The 25512-nt window shown below is 37.6% G+C and overlaps 1 protein-coding gene across 2 annotated transcripts in view; it reads left to right on the top strand.

The window, feature by feature from the left end:
- fig4.L (FIG4 phosphoinositide 5-phosphatase L homeolog) overlaps positions 1 to 25512 on the top strand; it is a 178697-nt gene that overhangs the window by 134219 nt on the left and 18966 nt on the right. For both annotated transcript variants that reach the window (XM_018263317.2, XM_018263316.2), the window contains exons 22-23: positions 8720 to 8802; positions 16443 to 16529. In XM_018263317.2, coding sequence (XP_018118806.1) covers positions 8720 to 8802; positions 16443 to 16529 — 170 coding nt within the window. The remainder of the gene's footprint in view (positions 1 to 8719; positions 8803 to 16442; positions 16530 to 25512) is intronic.

Below are 25512 nucleotides of genomic sequence, written 5' to 3'. Positions count from 1 at the left end.
TAGCTGATTGTGTAAATGTATTTATTGATATAAAATATATATCAATATAAATTTGTCATAATTTATTTAAATAGCAGCAACAATTATACAACTCTTTTCATTCACTTATAACAAACCTGAGTCTTAAAATAATTTAAAAGACGAGGGTTATAGAATAATAAAATGGGATCAGAGAGCCCTACTCACAAGAAATCTAAAGGTATTAAACTAGGTAACAAATAATCTTGAGCCCTTGTTTAAACTTTTGATTTTACTTTGTTTATGTAGAGGGGTCTGCTACTACTACTACTACTACTACATAGTTACATAGTTAATCTAGTTCAACCCCTTCAAATAAAAACCCAGCATCCATACACACACCCCTCCATACCTTCACATAAATTATATATACCAATATCTATACTAACTATAGAGTTTAGTATCACAATAGCCTTTGATATTATGTCTGTCCAAGTAATCATCCAAGCCACTCTTAAAAGCATTAACAGAATTAGCCATTACACTATCACCCGGCACCATTCATACCTTATGTTCCTTGAGGATACTGCATTCCTTCTGAATTCTTCTGATGTACCTTTAATATTGGGGTTACTGTCTGCTTACCACTGTGCTGTTAAACTCTTTATATGGAGTATTGAAAAGCCATCTTGGGTGATGGTTACCATGACAAACCAATAATTCTTGCTGGAAGGTGGTAGCTTCTATTCTATTATTATTAGCACACACAATTAAGTCTTGGCCCTCCTTTCAGATAATAATACTAAGGATTTTATGGCAAATTAAAAAGTCTTCTCAACATGATACAAATACATTGGTAATGTATAACTAGTGCCAATTGATGTTTACAGAGCTGCAGATAATTGCTACAGAAGCTAAAATAGTGGCCAAGTAGATGTGATATGGCCTTGAGGCCTAACTTATGTTTGATACTGGTATATAATTATGAAATGATTAAATAGATATCTGGACCCATAAATACTCCTTGGGTTAGGCTGTATTGCAAACTAGCTCCATGATTTGATTGGGTTCTCTTATGTATGAAGGCAGTTATATATTGGCAGTTCAGTGTTCTCAATATTTATGGGTGTCCTGTAGGGACAGCTTGTAATTTTTATGGAATACTTTCAAACAAATTAGTTTTTATTACTGTTTATAAAATCTTGCATTGAATGATATTCTCCCATGTACAGTAGACATGCCTCCTGTTCATGGTGTTGCTATAGTTGACAATGTACTTGGAGGGCAGGACAAACTTCCAATATTCTTATGACAAATGTATTCAATGCCCAAGCTTATTAAAACATTGTCCTGCCCTCCAAACTTTGGCTTGCAGAGAGGCTTAGTGGTGGAATTAGCCCCCAGGTAGTTATTTAAAATTATAGTAACATGTATCACTGTTACTTTCACTTTAGTGTCAAATAAAGCAAAACATATCTATACAACAAATGATGAAGTAATTTTTCCAGGATATTGTTAGCCAAAAAGTTTATTTAAATAAAAATAAAACTATAATTAGAAGTTCAATGGCAGTGACTTATGGTAACTTGCCCCACAGGATACAACCCACAAACACCTTGCTCCCACATCTGTATAAATTGGGATGTGTGGGTGCAAGAGGAAATTATCTGAGGGGATTACACTGCTTACCAGTCTTCCCTTCTGCAATCAAGTGGTCTGCTTCATTTTAGTAACACCACCACTGAGTTACCTCCACATACATACATACAAACAGTGTGTATGTTGAGGTTAAAGACCATGATCATAGTGTTTCTCCAGCATAGTTACCCTAAACATGGTTTTCATGCTGGATTGTAGCAAAATGTTATTCACTGTTGTTTTAACTTTGTTGAATATATAATTATAGTGCAATGTTAAAAAATACACTGCTAAATACATATTGCATGCAAAATATCTAAATGAACTTATTATTTTGTTTAGAAATGTGTTTAGTCAGAAATTTAAGACTGTGAAAGGACGAAATGGAATTTATTATATTTGTGGTATTTTCTTTTTCTGTTCTGGTCATTTTGGAATGTCAAAAGTGCATTGATTCGGGAAATGTTAATTACAGTATGGAAGCATAGGTTATGTCTTTGTAAAGTAAGTACTTAATTGGAACAATCTATTTGGGAACTGTTTTTCCATCTGTACTTACAGAGAACTTGCTTGTTTGGCCAGGCTTAAAGGAGAACTGTCACGAACTATAAACCATACCATTTTTCTCACTGATATATAACATTAATTAGTACAATAAGATCTATACCCAACTGCATCAAATTTGTGTTATAAACACACTTTCTTATCACTCATTTCTAACTGCGATCCAGATCAAACATTTTCAGAATCTGAAAGTAGGAGTGTCCATTCAGTTCAGTTACATTCACTTAGGCCCGCCCATGTTCGCTTAGTTATATTTCCCTTCCCTCATCCTATAGTTTCCTCACATCTGTGTACAACATTTCTGTGTTTGCAGACAGGCAGATTATTGAAGAGCTGCATTTGTGCCTCTGGTTTGGTTGAAACAGAAAAGAACTTTTCAAACTGATTGTAGAGGATCATTTCAGCAGTGCTGTTCCTTGTCAGAGGGGGGGGGACCATGTATTGTTCACACCTCTAATCTCCCCCAGTATTGTTCATGTCTGTAATCTCCCCCCAGTATTGTTCACGCCTGTAAAACCCTGAGATTATAGCCATGTTTATAGCATTCTTTCACATTGTCATATTTCCTCTCTGATCCCCATTATAAGCAACTGTGGAGGGGGAGGGTTAAACATACTAATGGAATGAATGTCACATTTAAACTAAAATCCCCATAAATCATTAAAAATGGCAGGCTTCTGATAGAGGGCATATCTTTATGACATCAACTTTGATGGTGGGGAGGAATCGGCATGATTGGCTCCTCCGGGGGAATGCAGATCTGAAGTCATGCCAGGGGCGGACTTTGTCAGGAAGGAGGAACATACTGGGAGCTGATTATGATGACACCTTGTCGCAGACTATGCTGCTTTTGTGTTTGGCTGCATGGGATTAGCAAAAACTTGGTTGAGGATGCAGAGGTGTGATAAGGCTATTGTTTCATTATAGATTTAACGCTAAAAAAACACTGTATTCTTTTTTTATTGTTAACTTTACTGTGTAATACTTAAAAGATAGAGAACACTCCTTTAGAACTACTTTTAGTTTATTAAAGATATAGTATTGTTAAGATTTGAATAGCTTTGTTATCAAGCGTACAAGATTACGTCAGACGGTTTCCAAAAGTTATTCTTAATTATGTTGTCGGTTCACAAAGTCATCATGGTTAATAAAAGCTAAAATGGCATTTCATTCCTACTTTAAATATATGTAAATATATCATTGATGTTCCTGCAGATGTGCCACCTGAGTGGACGTGCTCATCTAGCCTCTTGCCAAAAATTACCCTGTTCATTTGTTATTATGGTGGCTTAGTACGTGCCGGTTGACCTGAAAACCACAGTTTGGTCAGTTTCAGGTCACCAAGCTGCTTCAAACATAGGTAAAGACTATAAGCGAACTTATAAAATGTCAACATTAGGATACTTGCTTGCACACACACATATATATATATATATATATATAGGTAAAGACTATAAGCGAACTTATAAAATGTCAACATTAGGATACTTGCTTGCACACATATATATATATATATATATATATATATATGTATATATATATACATATATACAGTATATATATATATATATATATATATATATATATATATATATATATATATATATATATATATATATATATATATATATCTCTCTATCTGACTTCACTGGGGGTTCTTAAGAACCAACAGGCCAGGTCAAGTGTTAGGCCATGCAGATTATGGTGGGCACGGATCAGGAAATTCCCGAACGCTTGGAAAACTATGGTACATGCTATATTATTGCTACATATGTGCACTTATTTTAGCATGAACATTCCAGATGTTCCACTGCTGCCTACTTATCCCACTTGCCTCCAGAAGCAGTACTAAAGAGAGAACAGACCCTGCTACTGCTTGACCCAGCAGTATTCCAATTCTTATTTTCAGTAATAATATTAGCAGGGCACATGTCAACAGCAAGATACTTGTCTCTGACCACCCGTCAGCTGCATAGAAATTTTCATGGACATGTTTGGCTAAGGAACTGAAGAAGGCGATAAAATACACGTAAAATAAAAATAGTCAATTTAATGTCATAGTAACATAGTAAGTAACATAGTAAGTAAGGTTGAAAAAAGACACATGTCCATCGAGTTCAACCTTTTTTTTTTTTTATTAACTACCTATCTGCCAGTTGATCCAGAGGAAGGCAAAAAACCCATCTGAAGCCTCTCCAATTTGCCTTAGAGGGGGAAAAATTCCTTCCTGACTCCAAAATGGCAATCGGACTAGTCCCTGGATCAACTTGGACTATGAGCTATTTCCCATAACCCTGTATTCCCTTACTTGCTAACAAGCCATCCAACCCCTTCTTAAAGCTATCTAATGTATCAGCCTGTACAACTGATTCAGGGAGAGAATTCCACATCTTCACAGCTCTCACTGTAAAAAACCCCTTCCGAATATTTAGGCAGAACCTCTTTTCTTCTAATCGGAATGGGTGACCTTGTGTCAGCTGGAAAGACCTACTGGTAAATAAAGCATTAGAGAGATTATTATTTGATCCCCTTATATATTTATACATAGTCATCATATCACCCCTTAAAGGAAAACTATACCCCCAAAATGAACACTTAAGCAACAGATAGTTCATATCATATTAAGTGGCATATTAAAGAATCTTACCAAACTGGAATATATATTTAAGTAAATATTGCCCTTTTACATCTCTTGCCTTGAACCACCATTTTGTGATGGTCTCTGTGCTGCCTCAGAGATCACCTGACCAGAAATACTTCAACTCTAACTGTAACAGGAAGAAGTGTGGAAGCAAAAGACACAACTCTGTCTGTTAATTGGCTCATGTGACCTAACATGTATGGTTTGTTGGTATGGTTGTGAGTACAGTGAATCCTACGATCCCAGGGGGCGGCCCTTATTTTTTAAAATGGCAATTTTCTATTTATGATTACCCAATGGCACATACTACTAGAAAAGTGTATTATTATGAAAATGGCTTATTTACATGAAGCAGGATTTTACATATGCACTGTTTTATGCAACATCTTTTTATAGAGACCTACATTGTTTGGGGGGTATAGTTTTCCTTTAAGCGCCTCTTCTCCAACGTGAACATCCCCAATTTGGCCAGTCTTTCCTCATAGCTAAGATTTTCCATACCTTTTACCAGCTTAGTTGCCCTTCTCTGTACCCTCTCTAATACAATAGTGTCCTGTTTGAGTGATGGAGACCAAAACTGTACGGCATATTCTAGATGGGGCCTTACAAGTGCTCTATACAGTGGAAGAATGACCCCCTCCTCCCTTGACTCTATGCCCCTTTTAATACAGCTCAAGACCTTATTTGCCCTTGATGCTGCTGACTGGCATTGCTTGCTACAGCCAAGTTTATCATCTACAAGGACTCCAAGGTCCTTTTCCATAATGGATTTGCCTAGTGCAGTCCCATTAAGGGTATAAGTGGCTTGGATATTTTTACATCCCAGGTGCATGACTTTACATTTATCAACATTGAATCTCATTTGCCACTTAGCTGCCCAGATTGCCAGTTTGTCAAGATCGTGTTGCAAGGATGCTGCATTCTGAATGGAATTAATTGGGCTGGATAATTTTGTGTCATCTGCAAACACTGATACATTACTTACAACACCCTCCCCTAAGTCATTAATGAACAAGTTAAATAAAAGTGGACCCAATACTGAGCCCTGGGGGACCCCACTAAGAACCTTACTCCAAGTAGAGAATGTCCCATTAACAACCACCCTCTGTACCCGATCCTGTAGCCAGTTTCCTATCCACGTGCAAACGACTTCATTAAGCCCAACAGACCTTAGTTTGAAAGCAGTCGTTTGTGGGGCACAGTATCAAACGCTTTGGCAAAATCCAAATAGATAACATCTACTGCCCCCCCACTGTCCAGAATCGTACTTACCACATCATAAAATGCAATCAGATTTGTCTGACATGACCTATCCTTCATAAAGCCATGCTGATTGTTGCTCATAATGCCATTCATTAGGACAAAATTTTGAATGTGATCCCTTAACAAGCCTTCAAATAATTTGCCCACCACAGATGTCAAGTTTACTGGCCTATAATTGCCAGGCTGAGATCGTAATCCCTTTTTAAATATTGGAATAACATCAGCTTTTCTCCAATCCATAGGCACCATACCAGATGACAGTGAATATGAGAAAATCAGAAATAAGGGCTGATCTAAAACTGAACTAAGCTCTCTTAGAACACGGGGGTGTATGCCATCAGGCCCTGGAGCCTTGTTTACATTAATTTGTATTAAAGCTTTTTGAATCATATCCTGAGTCAGCCACTGACTAGATTGAGCTGAACCATTCGTGCAGTTATTAAGTGAGCCTGTGAACCTAGACTCCTCTATTGTATACACTGAAGAAAATAACTGATTTAACACATTTGCCTTATCTGTATCTGTTACAACCATACTGGTACCATTATTTAATGGAGCAACACTCTCAACCTGCATCTTTTTACTATTAATATATTTCAAAAACTTTTTAGGGTTAGTTTTCACCTCCACCGCAATTAACTCTTCATTTCTTTTCTTAGCCTTCCAGATTGCTGATTTACAACATTTATTACAGTGTTTATATTCATTAAATGCAGCTTCTGTCCCTACAGATTTGTAGTTTTTAAATGCCTTTCTCTTCTTTCCCATTAACTTCTTTACTTCTGTATTAAGCCACACAGGTTGATTCTTAGAGCTTCTGCGTTTAGTCCTTAAGGGAATAAATTGAGAACAGTAATGATTTAATATCATTTTAAAGGACAACCATTTCTGTTCTGTGTTTTTAGCTGAAAACCTAATGCCCCAATCAATGCTCTGTAGGGCAGCCCTCAAGGCACTAAAATTAGCTTTTCCAAAATTCATGGTTTTTGTTGCCCCAGTATATTTTTGTTTTTTGCACCAGACATTAAAAGATATAACATTATGGTCACTATTACCCAGGGGTTCAATGACTTGCACATTTGCTATAAGTTCTGGGTCATTTGAGATCACTAAATCAAGAATAGCATTTTTTTCTGGTAGGCTCCTCAACAACCTGTGCTAAAAAATTGTCGTGCAATAAGTTTATAAACGTGTTCCCATTAACTGATCTGGCAGTACTGTTGCTCCAGTCAATATCTGGGTAATTAAAATCCCCCATTATCATTACTTTACCTAAACTAGCAGCCTTTTCTGTTTGCATTAGGAGCTTTGTCTCTTCCTCCTCATTTACATTAGGGGGTCTATAGCATACTCCTACAATTAATTTGCTGGATTCTTTACAATTGGTGAAGAACTCCACCCATACGACTTCTGCCCCCTCATTTTCTAACATAACCTCCTCCTTTATATGAGCTTTTAAATCCTGCCTAACATATAGACATACCCCTCCTCCTTTTCTATTGCCTCTGTCCCTCCGAAACAAAGTATAGCCACTGATATTTACTGCCCAGTCATGCGACTCATTCAGCCATGTTTCGGCCACACCAATCACATCATATTTTCCTTCCAACACCAGCAGCTCCAGCTCTCCCATTTTACCAGTCAGACTTCTTGCATTTGTAAACCTACATTTAATACTGGTACCATATTGAACATATGACATGTGGTCCTCCCTATCCTTAACAGTATCCCCAGCCAAATCTCCTCCCCCATTTTCCCTTTCTTTGCCCACTATCTCATCTAACCTGTCTTCCACTGAATCTTTTACTGAACCCTCCCCCCCCCACACCTAGTTTAAAATTTCCTCCAACCCTCTAGCCATCTTCTCTCCCAAAACAGCTGCACCATCATCATTGAGGTACAGCCCATCCCTAGCAAAGAGCCGCATTAATCTCCCTACGCTCCCGCTGTCTCCTTAGCGTTGCTCGTGGCTCAGGTAATATCTCTGAGAAAATTACCTTGGAAGTCCTCGCCCTCAGCTTTGCACCTAGTTTTTTAAAATCATTTTTGAGGACTTCACCACCTCCTCTAACTTTGTCATTGGTACCTATGTGTACCAAGACCGCTGGGTCTTCCCCAGCCCCTCCCAATAATCTGTCCACTCGTTATACCACATGCCGAACCCTAGCACCAGGCAAGCAGCAGACTGTTCGGCATGTAGGGGCCTTGCGACAGATTACCCTATCCACCTTTCTAATAATTGAATCCCCTATAACTAGAACCTGCCTTTCCTTCCTTGCACTCCCCCCACCACCCGTATTAGAGCCACTGCCTCCCGGGGTGCTCCGAGAGTCAGCCTGCTCCATACACGCCAGTTAGGAGTTTTCCTCCCCAGCATCTTCAGCCAAAACGGCGAATTTGCTGTTTTGGACAAACTGTGGACCAGCCCCCCTATCCTTTGTCCCCTACATTGTGACTGACGTGATTCATTTTATCCACATGTCCGCAGTGAATGCTAATATAAGATTTACTGGTAAGCACTGTAGTTTATCATCTGTCTCTTAAGTCTGTTCATCTTGCTGTTTAAAGATATTATCCCTAGGTTGTATGAGCTTGGATAAGCAGATTCGAAATGTTCAGCATGTGTGATATGTACATCTTTATTTCCCTCAACAGAACTACATGCAATCAACAAAAGATTCATATGGAATTAATCTTTCAGATGTTCCTTCAGAGAATGACCTGCAGATATACACAAGGTAAGATTTTGAAATTTAATTAAAGGGGAAGTATAGTTCTATATACCCTTTTGTTTAACAGGAGGACAATACATAGGTGTGGTAAAAATGCGTTTTACTCATTCTTTTAATTTACGGAATTAATTTTTAATCACAAAACACTGAATATTGATTTTGATTTGACTTTCTCCCCACCTCTCCACCTGTTATTGGCACAGTTTTTAGAGATAATGAGCTTTGCAAGAACACTACCCTCCTTCTCCCGTACATGGAGAAGAGCCATTATTGACTCTTAGATTTTAGTGTTCACTGTGTGGAGCCACCACTGGGTGGGATGCAGAGAAGACACCATGGAAAAGCTAGGACTTGGAGGAGAGCACAGAATATTTATGTGTGAAGAAAAAATAAAGGGGTAGCACACCTTAAAATTGGCTTATTGTATGCTATAGACATAAAGAAAATTTTGGACAACCTATCAAAAAAAAATACGAAAACCTCTTAAAGTCCGAAAAGATCAGAGCAGCTCCCATTGACTTTTATAGGACCTCAACAACTTTTAACTGGTTTTATATTAGTGGTTTTCATAGTTTTTACACTTCATAAATCTCGAATTTTCAGAGCTTTTTAAAATAATGAGAAAACCACACATTTTAGAGATTCGTGGAAAAAATTTGAAATCCGATTGTTAGTAAATGACCACCCTAGGTGTAGAGTTCTTACTGATATTTGTTTTCTAGGGCTTAATTACCCTAGCTACTAGGCAGCAGTTAGTAATGCCTGAATAGAAAGGTAAGCAACACAAGATAATTATCGCAATTAAATTCAAGCCTTGTGTCCTTACAACTACACAGCATTTTCAGTTGAAAACAATTTACAATAAAAGACAAGCTGAAAAATTGCAAAATGTAATAATTTATTTGAAGAAACTGATTTAACACATCTTAAAGAAGCTAAATAGTTATTAAAGTGGTTGTTCACGTGTAAGTTAACTTTTAGTATGATGGAGAGAGTGATATTCTGAGACAATTTGCAGTAGGTTTTAATTTTTCATTATTTGTGTTTTTTGCGTTAACTATTTATTCAGCTGCTCTCCAGTTTGCAATTTAGCAATCTGAATGTTAGGGTCCAAATTGCCATAGCAACCATGCATTGATTTGAATAAGAGACTTGAATATGAATAGGAGAGGGTCTAAACAGAAAGAGTAGTAATAACCATAATGTGTAGCCTTACAGAGAATTTGTTTTTTAGATGGGGGGTCACTGACCCCCTAGCTGGAAAGAGGAAGGCAAATAATTCAAAAACTAAAATAAAGAGCCACAGTGAGAGCCATTATCCACAAATGGCAAAAACATGGAACAGTGGTGAACCTTCCCAGGAGTGGCCGGCCGACCAAAATTACCCCAAGAGCGCAGAGACAACTCATCCGAGAGGCCACAAAAGACCCCAAGACTTTTGGGAAAATACCTTGTGGACCGATGAGACAAAAGTTGAACTTTTTGGAAGGTGCGCGTCCCGTTACATCTGGCGTAAAAGTAATACAGCATTTCAGAAAAAGAACATCATACCAACAGTAAAATATGGTGGTGGTAGTGTGATGGTCTGGGGTTGTTTTGCTGCTTCAGGACCTGGAAGACTTGCTGTGATAGATGGAACCATGAATTCTACTGTCTACCAAAAAATCCTGAAGGAGAATGTCCGGCCATCTGTTCGTCAACTCAAGCTGAAGCGATCTTGGGTGCTGCAGCAGGACAATGACCGAAAACACACCAGCAAATCCACCTCTGAATGGCTGAAGAAAAACAAAATGAAGACTTTGGAGTGGCCTAGTCAAAGTCCTGACCTGAATCCTATTGAGATGTTGTGGCATGACCTTAAAAAGGCGGTTCATGCTAGAAAACCCTCAAATAAAGCTGAATTACAACAATTCTGCAAAGATGAGTGGGCCAAAATTCCTCCAGAGCGCTGTAAAAGACTCGTTGCAAGTTATCGCAAACGCTTGATTGCAGTTATTGCTGCTAAGGGTGGCCCAACCAGTTATTAGGTTCAGGGGGCAATTACTTTTTCACACAGGTTTGGATTTCTTTTCTCCCTAAATAATAAAAACCCTCATTTAAAAACTGCATTTTGTGTTTACTTGTGTTATCTTTGACTAATAGTTAAATGTGTTTGATGATCAGAAACATTTTGTGTGACAAACATGCAAAAGAATAAGAAATCAGGAAGGGGGCAAATAGTTTTTCACACCACTGTAAATAATGAAGGCCAATTGAAAAGTTGATTAGAATTGGCCATTATATAACATATTAAAAGTGAACCACCCCATGTGTTACTTTCTTGATGATAACCCCCAAATAAACGTCTCTCTTACAACCATAAATCTACTGAAGTCCAGTCAATAATGCACCCATTTGCCAGTTTACTTAATTGTGGATATAGATCCTGTTTATCTGAGCTGTAAGTATGATTCACCATTGCCAGATTAGTGCATAAAGGTAGGTATGGAGAGGGTGATTTGCTTTCAATATGATATGCTATCATGTGAAGTAAAGAGCGAAGCGTGGGCAAATGTGCATCTACTTCTTTCTTTTTACTAATAACCTAAAGTGAAGGGAATCTGATTAAAGTAAATGCAACAACTTTTTTTTCAGTTGCTAATCTTAATAAAACAATGACTGATCAGATTAAGGTGGCCATACACGGGCCAATAAAAGCTGCCAACAGACCGAGACGGCAGCTTATTGGCCCGTGTATGGTGCCCTCGATGGGCTTCCCCGATCAATATCTGGCCGAAAGTCGGGCAGATGTCGATCGGACGGGAATAAAAAACACGTCTGATCGCGGCCGCATCTGTTCATTGATGCGGTCCCGCATCTGTTCGTTGATGCGGTTTAGCCATCATTAGGATCCAATCGTTGGGCCCTAGGGCCCACGATCGGATCAGCCCGATATTGCCCACCTTAAGGTAGGCATATCAGGCAGAGATCCGCTCGTTTGGCGACATTGCCAAACGAGCGGATCTCTCCGTGTATGGCCACCTTAACAATGATGTTTTATCTGAAAGAAAGAGTAATGTTTATTAATAACCTTATCAGATCCAAAAATAAGGCTTTTACTCAAGTGATGTATTTGCCATAATGATATTTCAGGACAGACTAAACATGTCCTATTAGGTAACATCATGCCGGTTAAAGGAGAACTAAACCCTAAAGTTAAAGAACCCCTACCCCCCTACCCTACATAGACCCCCCTCCCTCCTCCCCCCAGCCTAAGTGTTACTGCGGGAGAATGCCCCTAACGTCTTACTTACCCCTCAGTGCAGATTCAGGCAATGGAGTTCACGCCATCTTCTGCTTCTCTTCGGAATGAGGCCGGTGTGGCAGCGCTTGCACAGTTGGTGCATTTTTCTGTTTCGCGACAACTGTGCATGCACCAAAACTCACGAAAATTGACGAGGTGCCGGTCTCATTCCGAAGATTACCGAAGCGGTTGAAGATGGCACCTGTGCATTTCGATGCCTGAATCTACACCGAGGGGTACATAGAACGTTAGGGGCATTTACCCGGGGAAACACTTTGGCTGGGGGAGGAGGTCTATGTAGGGTAGGGGTTTTTAATGTTAGGGTTGAATTCTCCTTTAAGGACAGCACACCGCATAACAGAAATAAACTGTGCTCTCCATAATTTGCATCATTAACTAACACCTGCTTTTTCTTTGAAATCTTATTTAAAAACGTTTGTGAGATATGAAGTCCAAATTAAAAAAGTAGTTTTGAAAATATATAAAAAACCATCTTTAAATTGTAGGTGAGAACGAAAACTGGGTTTGCACACTGGTCATGGTGGGTTACCATAACTGCCTGAATAAACCAATTTTTTGGGTGGTATATGAAACAGTGATTTGTATGCGTGAGAAAGTTATTGTATCGTGTGTATATTTTGTATATGCACATTTTTCTATGTAAAATGCACCATATATTTACATAATCCAGTGCTTGTAAATAATTGGATAATGGCAATACTGCAAAAGTTCTATTCAACAACTAATCTAGCCCTCTCAGTATGGTTATCACTACCCTCTAACTAAGCAATAATGCCTTGAGACTGACTGTCCACAGATGGCTTGCAGCCATTTTAACCATCATAATTTTCTATTAAAGAAGCAAGGCATGGGAAACTATGGCTTTCCTCAGAAACACAAAAACAAATACTTCTGAGCATTGTCACTGCCAGAGAGTTTGCATCACTTTTTATAGAAAGCCATAACCGCAATTTGAATGAGTGAATGAATGAGTATTGAGAAAAAATATGTATGGATCCTGGATTCAAGAGCTTGCAGTCTAAATAGGATTAATAATTATTGATACAGGCTTTTATTGTTATATGCAACCTGTATTTAGGTTCCCTAAGCCGGAAAAAACGGTATATTTTAGTCTAGGAGAACCCTATTAGCACTGTAATTGTTACATACTGAAAAGATTTCCAAATAAATTAGAAATACCTATTTCGCAGTAATCCACAGAACAGTGGAATACTGTGTTCTTTTAGTTATTAAAATGCAACAAAACCAAGGCAAGCACATTTGTCTCAAATTTATTTACTATCTAATCAAGAAGAAAACTCAGGAGCAAAGGTTCTACTTTTTTTCTGTACTCAGTCATTCAGTCATGTCAGTCTTCAGCTTTATAGATAGGACAAACTAATGCATGACACATTGGATAATGCTAAAGGTTTTTTAAAATTAAATTATTTACTTTGACACATTATGTAAGGTCTGAAGTGGTGTTAAATAATGGTTTCAGTTGCTGTGTTTGGATGGTGTGAAATAAAACACACATAACTTAGTATCTTGAAATTTACTGTTTATTTTACATAGCTTTTACAGTGTTTTTGTTGTTGTTGTTAATCCTTTTACACAGTATGATAAATAGGCCTCTATATGTATTAAGAGTTTGTGACAGTAAAGTTGGTTGAAACCCAGCTTGTGTTTTCCCCTAAACATTGCTGAGTGAACCAAGAGTTAAGTGCTGTGAAAGAATGGGATAAATTTAAAGGGATTCTGTCATGATTTTTATGGTGTAGTTTTTATTTCTAAATTACTAAATTTCTAAATTACACTGTTTACACTGAAAATAATTCACTCTACCATGTAAAATTTCATCGCTGAACAAAGTATGTTTTTTATAGTTGTAATATTGGTGTGTAGGCAGCCATCTCAGGTCATTTTGCCTGGTCATGCGCTTTGAGAAAGAGCCATTGCTGCGTTATGGAACTGCTTTCTGACAGGCTATCGTTACTCCTACTCAATGTAACTGAAAAAGTCACAGTGGGACATTGGTTTTTACTATTAAGTGTTGTTCTTATATCTACCAGGGAGTTATGTGGTTACCTTCCCATTTTTCTGCTGATGGGCTGCTGGGGGGGGGGAGGGGGGTGATATCACTCCAAGATTAACTGAAGTTTATCAGAGCACAAGTCACATGACTCGGGGCACCTAGGAAACTGACAATATGTCTAGCCCCATGTAAGATTTTCAAAATTAAATATTAAAAAATCTGTTTGCTCTTTTGAGAAACGAGCAAAATGTCACTCCTGGTACCTTTTAAGAGCCTATTTTCCTTTTTTTTTAAACCAAAAATTCAGCTTTACTAGCACAAGAGAGCCCAATTGCGTTATCCGCGCTAGTGTTGCTGCCTCACCCCCCAGACAGGTAAGTGAGCAAGGGGGGCGGCATTGCCGGAGCTGCCTCAGAAACTGGGCTGACAGGATCAGAAACCAAAGAATCAGTGGTGATGCTATAAGCAGAATTATATTGAGCGCAGCAGTGTGTCTGAATACCAGTGTTAACCTATAATGATTTTTTGTATTGTCTGAGACTGGCAATAATACATCAAAAAATAAAAAGTGTTTGATTACATTCCAGCACTTTTCAGTTGTTCTCTGATAGTTTTCTACTCTGACTTTTTTCAACCACTTTCTATATGTGACCTTTTTTCTGATATTAAAGTTTAAAGATTCATTTTTCACCTTCTTCTGTCATCATAAAGTAGCTCTTATAAATTGATACATTTCTCATATTTGGCCCTGCTAAACTGGGGCAAGGAACAAGGAAAGGCTTATAAGGCTTATATAGACTTAATCTTCATTCACAGGCATACCTCCAGTGGTGTCATCTGTTCATTTAAGATCAGCTAGCTCAAGCCCTTTTCCAGGTCATAAGCATGAAAAAAACACTGAGTTGATACATACAAATACCACAGTTGATACACAGCCACCACTCCCTGACAAAGACCAAGACCCTGGTGCATGTGCATTAAGAATTATTTGTGAGGGCACCTAGAAAGACAGAACAAGGAACTTGTGTCAGGGAGTGGTTTAATTTTGGCGCATGTTGATGACATCACACATGGGAACACTACGGTCGCAAATGAAGCCGAATGAATGAATTTATCAGAGGGCACAGGAGGAGTTCTGTAAACAGTTTCACAACAGGAACTTCGCAATCAGGTACACCAAGTGGGTGCTACAACATAATAAAGATTTGGAATAAAGCCTTTCCTTGTCCTTTAAAGGTAGCTGTTATAATTGATACAATAATTGCTAATGTACAGATGCTGCTGAGAAATGTATCAACTAATGTAGCAAATTGTAACAGTTCAGAATCCGCACCTGGATTGCTGAGCTGCCACACTGAAACTCAAGGAACAATAAACTTTTAATTAAATTCTGTTGAAAACAAGAGAGACCGGAAAATTTAGGGGCAGATTTATTAAGGTTCGAATTGGAATTTTCGAGTTGGATTATTGGTCAAAACTCACCGATTCAAGTTTCGTATAATCCAAACTCGATTTTAATTTAAATTTTAGATTTATCATGTCTGGACCCTGGGGACAATTCGAATTCGACTATTCAACACCTAAAATCTGTTGACTTCATGTAGAAGTCATTGGCAGAGTTCCAGTGTCCCATTTGAAAATGTTAATAGCCTTCCTGACATTCAAGTTTTTTTCCCGAGAAAAAACTCAATTCAAGTTTAGTCTAATTTGATTTGAATTCGATTCAAGTTTTCGGATCAGTAATATTCGTTTGAGTTTTAGATGTTCAAATTTTTTCAATCCCAGTCGTTATTACAGTTATTACAGTAAAAGAAATTCACATGAATTCGAAATTGTCAATGTTAAACATAATTTTTCGAAAAACAGTCAAAAATGAAACATGAACAATCTGAAAATAACTGAACTGAAAAAAGTGTTTGGAAGGTGAACATCCTCTTTAAAATACGAAATCATTTGGCAATACACAGTGGGCCTTGAGGGAACCATAGCAACATAATAATCATTTTCAGTTTTACCCAGTTGAGAAATTATTTGTTTGCAATGGTGTGATGATGTTTATTCATGTTATATAACTGTAGATACACCCTTAATGAGCATTACTTGAAGCTGTAAGTCTGTTATAAAAAATATTTAAATAATCTTTCCTAACTAAGATGCAAAATGCTAGAAATTTGCCTGGCCAGGCAGATAATTCTCAACCCCTATGTGGTAATAGGCATCATTTTAACAGCCAAGAGAAGAGCTCTGGATTTTCTAGATTTCATTAAAATGTTGTGTAGTGATTTGCGCAGTATTTATGCTGGAGTTATATTTTGATTGTTTTCACAGGTTTGTACATCTGGGAATCTGCCAGCATAAGCAAGATAAGAGAAATCTGCATATAAGTTCAAAACCGTTGGAGAGTTTTGCAAAACTGTAAGTACAACATCAAACAAACAATCCATCTAAGTTTGTAAGTTTCTAGGTGCGGGAAACATTTTTTGGCTAACAGATGTTAATGATTTTTTTTTTCATATAGTTTTGAATGAATCCATTAGTAGAAAGCCACCCATTTTTTTTTTTTAAAAACCAGTCAAATTATCAATAACAACCTTAAATTGCCAATAAAGTAGAAGTAAAGTAAAGAAATCTGCAATTTTTTCACCTTCGATTGCTGTTCTCATGTTAACCAAAGTACTTTACTTAGACTTGGAAACCCTTTTTGTGATTAAGTCAACTCATACAGCAGCTGAGCAATGTTGTTTTGTACTTTTTCATTATCTGTCTGATTTCCTAAGTTTTTCTATCATGGGGCCACCATATTTATGCTTCAAATATTACAGGTTGAGAAGTAACAGTCAATCAATTTTTTGATGAGTCTTTTTTTTTTTTTTGGTGTCAGTATCACTTTAATACTTCTTTATCTTATTTGCTTATAATATATTTAATTAAAATTTTTTTTTTTTTCAAAATTTGTTAGTATACAATGAAAAATAAACACCAAGACAAATTAAACTTTTAAATTGCAAAAGCCTTTATTAAGAAATAACTCACTGAAACTCCACTTCCGCTCCTCCTGTGGTGTTCGATTTCTCCTCCCTGGCTATTCTAGTGACAGCGTGTGAAGGAGGCTGAGGCTCCACTCTGTCCGGGGCTGGCAGTGCACACTGCTGCAGGAGAAGGCGGAAGAGCCATGCAGGCACACAGATCTCAGACTCCAGTTGTTACTCTGAGCTCGCTGCTAAAGATTCGGACTTCGGCTCCAGCCTCTCCTCCCTTGACGGGGAAGAAGAGGAGTTTAGGGGGCTTTTGCCAGGGATCCTGGCTATTTGCGGGTAGCTGTCGCCAGTGTATTTAGTAAACAAAACTCTGATCTGCCAGCCCCGGGCACACTCAGTTGGGCACATCGATGGGGAGCAAGTGGTATGCACACCCCACTGATTCAGCTCTCCCAATACCTGCTGCTGCTGCTGGGAATAGGGGAAGCACTGCAGAGTGGAGCCTCGGTCTCCTTCACACGCGGTCACTAGAATAGCCAGGGAGGAGAAATCGAACACTGCAGGATGGATGGTCGCCCTTTCGCCTTTTTTGAAGAGGAGCAGAAGTGGAGTTTTGGTGAGTTATTTCTTAATAAAGGCTTTGCAATTTAAAAGTTTAATTTGTCTTGGTGTTTATTTTTCATCGTAAACTAACGAATTTTGGAAAAAAAAAATTGATGTTACTGGTCCGTTAATGGACTGCCTAAATACATTGCTTGTGTCTGTGCAGAGACATACTGAATCTCACTTTTAAAGTCCATTGCAAATGCATTTCTTTCTGTAATGATCCCTATATGTGAGTGTTGTAACTTTTATAAATATAACAATATAAGTAAATGGAGGGCACACCTAGTTCCAATAAACATAGGCAAATATTAAATATGAGGTGTCCCCTTGACAAAGGCTATTTTGCCGAAACGTTGGGGTCATTCTCATTTAGGCAGGTGTATCCGCTACTTGTATTCCCTTGTCTGCCTTTTCTGTACTTAAGGGTGGTATGTATATTATGACAATGTGAAATGTTTTTTGTTCGCTGTGATGATGATGTCATTGTCTGTTTTTATTAAGTAAAGCATATCTTAAATTTCACCACCTGAGTCGAAAATTCCTTTTGAGTGTGCAGACCCAATTTTCTGTACTTGTAACTTTTATAAATCCATTTATAAAAAAAGACGGATAACTGAGTGGTCATTTGGGCCCGATGGAGTATAAGCTTTTTTTGTCATGCTCCTGGTGCTTTTATTAAACTTAAAAATATTAATATGCTTTTTTTACCAAGCCAAATATATCACATCTCTTATCCTGCTTCATTTTCCTGCCTTTCTCCTTAATCTGTAATTAGCAATTATTAACTCTGATTCTGAAGTGTATCATTGATCTTTTTTAAATAATATTTTGCTGTTGATGTCTTTGTTACTTTTTAGAAGTGTTCTATCAGTATCATGATTATATTTTGGTACACAAAAAAAGATTTAAGAGTATTAAAGGGTAGAATCTATTTTAAGGAAAGCGTTCCTTCTGAGTGAACGAGTTCAGTCTTTTCAATGTGGCGCACCATGAGTAATGAGTAGTAAAACATTTTTCAAGATTAAAAAGCCCAATAGGATTGTTTTGCAAACATTGTAGATTTAAAGCAAACATATACTTGAGCTTGAGCTCATTCAATTGAACTTATGTTGAAAATGGTACATAAACACTATCTGAACTTGGATAAAGTACATAGATAAAATACTGAATAGAAACTGATAGTCTACCTGTGTGCTCTCTGGGACCAGGATCAGTTATTTCACTGTGCATCACTTGATTGTACTCTATAGCTTGCTTGTCTAAATAAAGTACAAGTCTAGGGGGCATCCAAGGGGACATCCACCTAATACCCCCACCCTGCCCCACTTATGAATAAAGCACTGCTTTAATTCAGGCAATGCAGTATTTATGGGAGAAGCACAGGTCTTTTTGCTCCAGAATGGAGCACTTCAGGAGGTAAATGTGGAATGTTAAAATGTAGATGAACCCTATTTTTTGCACTTTGCTCTGCACCTAGTAAATGAAGCCGGTTTTATTAATAAGGAAAAAAATAGAAATGAAGAAATGTGAAAATATAGTACAGTAAGAAATGGTGTTGCTATTTTTGCAACTTTCTGGATAACATGATTCTGGGTAATAGATGTTGCACCTGTATTGATCTTACTCCTGTTGAATTTTTGGGAGAATGCCAGCCTGACCTGTTTCTTTATCATTCTAAATTTTGTATTCAAACCAGCACCTCTGTATTTCAGTTTATATTTTTCTTATGTTTTTAAATCCTGTTGGAGATAAACAAAAAAAAGCCTAAAATATGTTAATGCTTTTTGAACACTAAACAAAGAAATGTTCTTAATTGGTAATTTTGTCCCTATTAATCGGTATACGATGCTGGCAATGGAGGTTTAATGTTTGTTATCCGGTTATACTATTTGTGCACTTGATTTTCAGGATTACTTTTGTTCTCTGTTAGTACAGTAAGTGAAAATGGAACTCACATTTTTACTGATTGTGTTGCCTTCCCTGTTGCCACTTAAAATGATTCCCCTGCTTTTTCCATCAAAAAGGTAATTGAGAGCACAGTGTGTTCCTCCATAATGGAAATTGTCATTTGCTCTGTGTGTATCTGGCCACAAATGCCTTTTTGAAGAAAAAAGTACAGGGGCCTAATTACTTTGAGAAATGTGAAAAAGTTGCCCTAAAAAATCTTTTGAAGAAGATGACAGTGAAGTTCACAGAGTAGTTTGTGCAGGAATCATGTACATAAGTAGGTCACTGTCATGCTGGGTCGCAGGGTAAAGTGGCAGGCACAGGACACCTCTAAGCCTTTCCATATCCAACAAGTTGGGTAAATCAACGAACATAATACAGAAGTTATATTCTTGTGGTTGGATTAATGATGTCTGCTAGGTGTTTTTTTTTATTCTGTGAAACAGAACGCATAGAGGAATTTTAGCTTTGATTGCGACACTTGAAATTTCACTTTGAAACTTTATTGGGCAACAAAGTTGCAGCAGTCTTTCAATTTTAGCATACTGTGGTTTGAATATGGAGATTGTGCATGCTAGTGGCAGATAGAGGACAGTAACCATAATTTGAAGCTATTTGAAGATAGACTTCTGAAAATAATGGATAAGAAAAGAAGTGATGGATTCTGAATTCTCAGAGGCAGTTGTTCTCACTAAATTATATATAAAGCCTACATCTTAGGGGGAATTGGATTGCGTGATATGAGCCTTAATACTTTCTTTATACAGCCCAGTCTACCTCTCAGCTATGTGCCATATCTCTACTACTTCTTGGATGCTCAGGACATTCTATCATCATAATTTAATCCGCAAACAAAAACTTCTCACAGTATGGTTGCTGCCTTTGATAAGAAGTCTGGATGGGAGGCAGGATGATGTTTATAAGTGGGTCGATCACGTAAAGGGGTGGGCTATGAGTTGACAGCTGTGATTGTTTGATTTGTGCTATAATCGGGGCGGAGTCCTAGCTGCATTTTTTTAACCAGGCAGCCTGTTTGCAGACTGGACAGGTGTTAGCCCTATGTTACATTTTGGAAAGCTACTTTTTATTTTAAATGCCCATATTCACTGGCTACGATTCAATTCTTTCATTTGCATCTCACATTCAAATCCATCTCAGATTCTATAAGATTCCACATTTCCTGTGCAGGTAGGTTCAACAATTTTGGCATCTTTGTCATGTTTTTTAACCCCTATACCTGCCCACTTCCCTGCAATTTATTTCACATCACATATTAAGAAATGCTTACCATTCCCACTAAACAAATCTTTCTATATTGGAAAATATTAAAGGCATATTCTAGAATGACTTTGATTTTCCTTTGATTGTTTTTGTATGTGTATCTGAGCATGCCAGTTTTTCAACAGAACGTCATACAAAGAACCTATAAAGCTATAACTGTATTTTACATCTTGTTTTTAGAATTTGCTACTCACATTATGATGTTTTTGATACATTAGACTGTTGGACATTTAGTTGTAATATATTTATATATGTGTCATTAAAGGGGTGGTTCCGCTTTAAGGTAACTTTTATCATGTTATAGAACGGCCAATTCTAAGCAACTTTTCAGTTGGTTTTCATTATTTATTTTGTATAGTTTGCCTTTTTCTTCAGACTCTTTGCAGCGTTAAATTGGGCGGTCGCTGACTCCCTTCTAAAAAAACAAATGCTCTGTAAGGCTACAAATGAATTATTATTGTTATTTTCTATTACTAATCCTTCTATTCAGGCCCTCTACTATTCATATTCCAGTCCCTTATTCAAATCAATGCATGGTTGCTAGGGTAATTTGGACCCTAGTTACCAGATTGCTTAAGATGCAAATTGAAGAGCTGCTGCATAAAAGGCTAAATAACTCAAAAACCTTCAATAATAAAAAATGAAAACCAATTTCAAATTGTCTCAAAATATCACTCTCTACATCATACTAAAAGTTATCTCAAAGGTGAACAACCCCTTTAACCCTTTCCCTGCCAGCCATTTTGTCCTAGATGCGAACATCTACTGCCAAGCAGTTTTTAGATATTTTGCACTCTTTCACTTTAAGGGCCTTTCCTGGGGCGGCCTTTGAGTTTACCAAGGAAAACAATAAATTGTTTTTTTCAGGACAACACGAACTTTCAAAATATGCAAGAAATTTGGTGTAATTTTACTTCTGTAAAAAAATATAGGCTTCTAAGTGTCTAATAAAATGAAAAAAATCATGTTTCACAAAGAACAATCACATATATCAGAAACATCATTTATTTTATGTACGAGAACACAGCCGATTTGGAAAGGTCTATGTCTCCTGAACGCGGCAATACCAAATATATATAGTTTTATGGGGATTTCTCACTTGTATAGATCAAAATCTACAAGCAGTACACTGCCAAATTTCCAAAGCACCGCTCCCCAAACGGCATACTTCTGATTTCAAGGTCAAACATTCCACTTACAGTAGGTTTACCCTAGAAAACTACCCATTATTAGAAAGAACAGATTCTGTTGAATCAAAAATGGGTAAATATATCTTTGTACTCCAAACTACCAAGTTGCAATTGTTTCCTAAAGTTATGTTTTATAGAAATTGGTGGATTTTTTGAAAAATTACCTCAAAGCTTCCACTCTACAGCACCATATCTCCCACACATCATTAGGTATCAATGTAAAACACCCCAAATATGAAAGCCTGAGGTCCACTGAACAGTTTGATGCCCAATATCTAGATGTACCCAAGCATGTGGTATATAGGGGTCCTAAAATGTAGACACCTCATTTGAGCTAACAGTTCTGTAATTCCAGGTACTGCAAAATCAACACATTTACATAGTTTGGGGGGAGGCAAAAGTAGAAAAAGGTAAGTTCACCCCAGAAAACCATATATTTTCGGAAAGTACACATTCCCACGAATCTAAATTGGGTATGCATGTCTTTGTACTACAAAGTACCAAGCCGCAATTCATTCCTAAATTTGGTGATTTTGGTGACATTTCCAAAAATCATCTCAAAATTTCTACCCGGCAACATCGTATTACCCCCATACTTTTAGGTATCAAGAGAAATCACCCCAAATATGAAAGCCTAGGGTCCTCTGAACAGTTTGATACACAATATGTATAGTTGTACCTAAGCACGTGGCATATAGGGGCCCCAAAAGGAAGACCCCCATATGGTCTGTCATTTCAGGTACTGCAAAATCAACACATTTACATGGTTTTGGGGGGGGGGCAAAGGTAGAAAAAAGTAAGTTCACCCCAGAAAACCATATATTTTCGGAAAGTACACATTCCCATGAACCAAAAATTGGGTATGCATGTCCTTGTACTCCAAAGTACCAAGTCGCAAGCCTTTCCTAAATTTTGCGATAAAAGCAACGTTTTTTACATTTCTGAAAATTGCCTAAAAATATTGCAATTGGCCGCATTTATCTCACCCAATTTCTTACATACAATTGTAAATATTTAGCCAAGGGACTACTGAGCAGTTTGATGCCCGATATGCATAGATATACCAAGGCAGCTGGCATGTGCGGACCCCAAATAAAAATAGTGCATATGAGTTTTCTCCGCTGCCAATTCGCCTTCTGTGAACATAGACCATTGACTTCATATTATGTGCCTCAAGACCCTCCTAACAAAGACCCCCCAAAACCATATATTTTTGGAAAGTACACATTCTGACAAATCCAACAAAAATAAAGATGTCTTTCTACACCAAACTACCAAACTGCAAATCTTTTCTAAACTTAGGTTTTTACAACATTTCTGAAAATCGCCTAAAAATTCTGCAGTTTGCCACATTTTTCTCACACAATGTTTTACGTACAAAGAAAAATCACCCTAAATATGGATGTCAGATTTGCCAAAGTATGTGTTGTGTACGAACCCCAAATGAAAAACATGCATATGAATTTTCACACTAGCCAACTCAGCTGCTGAAAACAGTACCCCGACTTTGCACTGTGTGTTGTAAGACCCCCAAACTGTAAAAAGCCCCCAGAACACCATATATTTTTGGAAAGTACATATTCTGACGGATCAAAGTAAGTAAAATATATCTTTCTATACCAAAGCAACAAACCGCAAAACTATACTAAAGATACATAAGGAAAAATAATGCAGGGATAAAATTGCAATAAAACTACAAAATTTGTGTAAATCAATGAAATAACAAAATGAATGATCCGACAGCATAATTAGTGGCTAAAATCCATTACCCAATAGTCATGCTGCCAAAACAAATGGTTTTTAGGGGTAAAAAAATACAAATTAGTAAAATGAAAAAATAAAAAAGCCCTCTTTGTGAGTTTTTTTGTGTATGCATGTGTTTACACTTCTAAAAGTGGTGTGACAGTGTGTATATAAGTGTGAAATAAGTGCAAATAAGTGTACATAACTTTACAAAAAAAAAGAAAAAAAAACTTTACTAAAATGAGTGTGTTAATTGTGTAACTGTATAGATCTATACAAGTGTAGTGTTTAGTGTATAAAATAAAGGCCACTTACTGTTGCTGGAGCAGGAGGGATAGTCTGATGCTCTAGAGACTTTCAGCAGCGTGTGTGCTGATGAGTCACTGCAGCCAGGAAGTGCATGGGAGTCGCCAGTGAAGCAGAGAGAAGAAGGAAGACGGAGGAGCTGGTAAGTTGCTTCTTTCTGCGATTTTAGGTCAGCGCTGCGACAATCCTGCAGGACCGACATGCAGCCCCCCAGCCTTGTTGCCCAGGGGGCTGTCAGCACTGCTAAGTCTCTGCAGAGGCGGCTAAAGCCACTGATGCAGAGATCAGCACTGATTTCTGCCAGAACGTACTAGGTACGTTCTTGGCAGTTAAAGCCCTTGCCTGCCAGAACGTACAGCATACGTGCTTGGCAGGCAAAGGGTTAATGAAATATGAAGAAAATATTTTAATAATTTTTCTTTTGAAATAACTTTCAAATTTGAAATATCTTAACCTAAAAAAGGGGACTTAACCTCCAAGACTTTATCCGTGAATAGCAAAATGTCATGAATAATCCAGACAATGTTTCTAAAAAGGCAATATTTATTCACAACCATGCCCTGAGTATCAATTAAAAGCAAGTTTAAAAACAAAGATGTTGCTCATGGGAGTAGGGATCCCTCTCCTTAGATCATTGAACCACTCAGCCCGATTTAAATAAATCGGGTGAGAGGAGCGTATGTAGTACGTAAAAGTGTGCAAATTATAAAGTGACATTTATACTGCTATAAGTTACAAGACAGATCTGTCTATAAGGTGTAGGACATGTCAACATTCAACTTATGCATGCATCTATACCACAGCACATATTATATCCGTGATTGATTTGCACACAGCTGGTTAAGCAGTATATTATGGCAATGGGTGGTAAGATGGGCAACAAAGCATAGATTATAAACACTGTCCAGAACGTTATATGCATTAGAAGTTGTCCCAATATGCGGATTCTGAATCTCCTTCGAAGAGCAACGTCCCAAAGTGTCAGTCAGGGACACTATATGATGGTTATATGGTAAAAGTTGGCAGTGGGGTCTGTATATACAATTAGTGGAATTAGGAATCCATATGTGTAAAGTCTTAACGACATACTTAACGATTTAGAGCAATCACAGTATTCCACAAAAGGTTTTTGTAGCAGTGATATGAATAACAGGACTCATGGAATCCTATAATGGCACTGTCCTGCCTGATCCAAAATACTGTAGCACAAGTAAACACACAGACCGTATTCCTGAAGTTTTGCCACTAAGCCGGGCTTAGGGTGAATGAGTGAGTTCAACGTCCATGGTCCAGATGCTTTGTCACCACAAATCTCTGGAGAGGGACCCCTTCTCACAGAACGCTGCA

Source organism: Xenopus laevis, chromosome 5L, assembly GCF_017654675.1.
Source record: "Xenopus laevis strain J_2021 chromosome 5L, Xenopus_laevis_v10.1, whole genome shotgun sequence".
NCBI lineage: Eukaryota > Metazoa > Chordata > Amphibia > Anura > Pipidae > Xenopus > Xenopus laevis.
The sequence above is the reverse complement of the archived record's forward strand: the minus strand, read 5'-3'. Positions and strand labels throughout refer to the sequence as shown.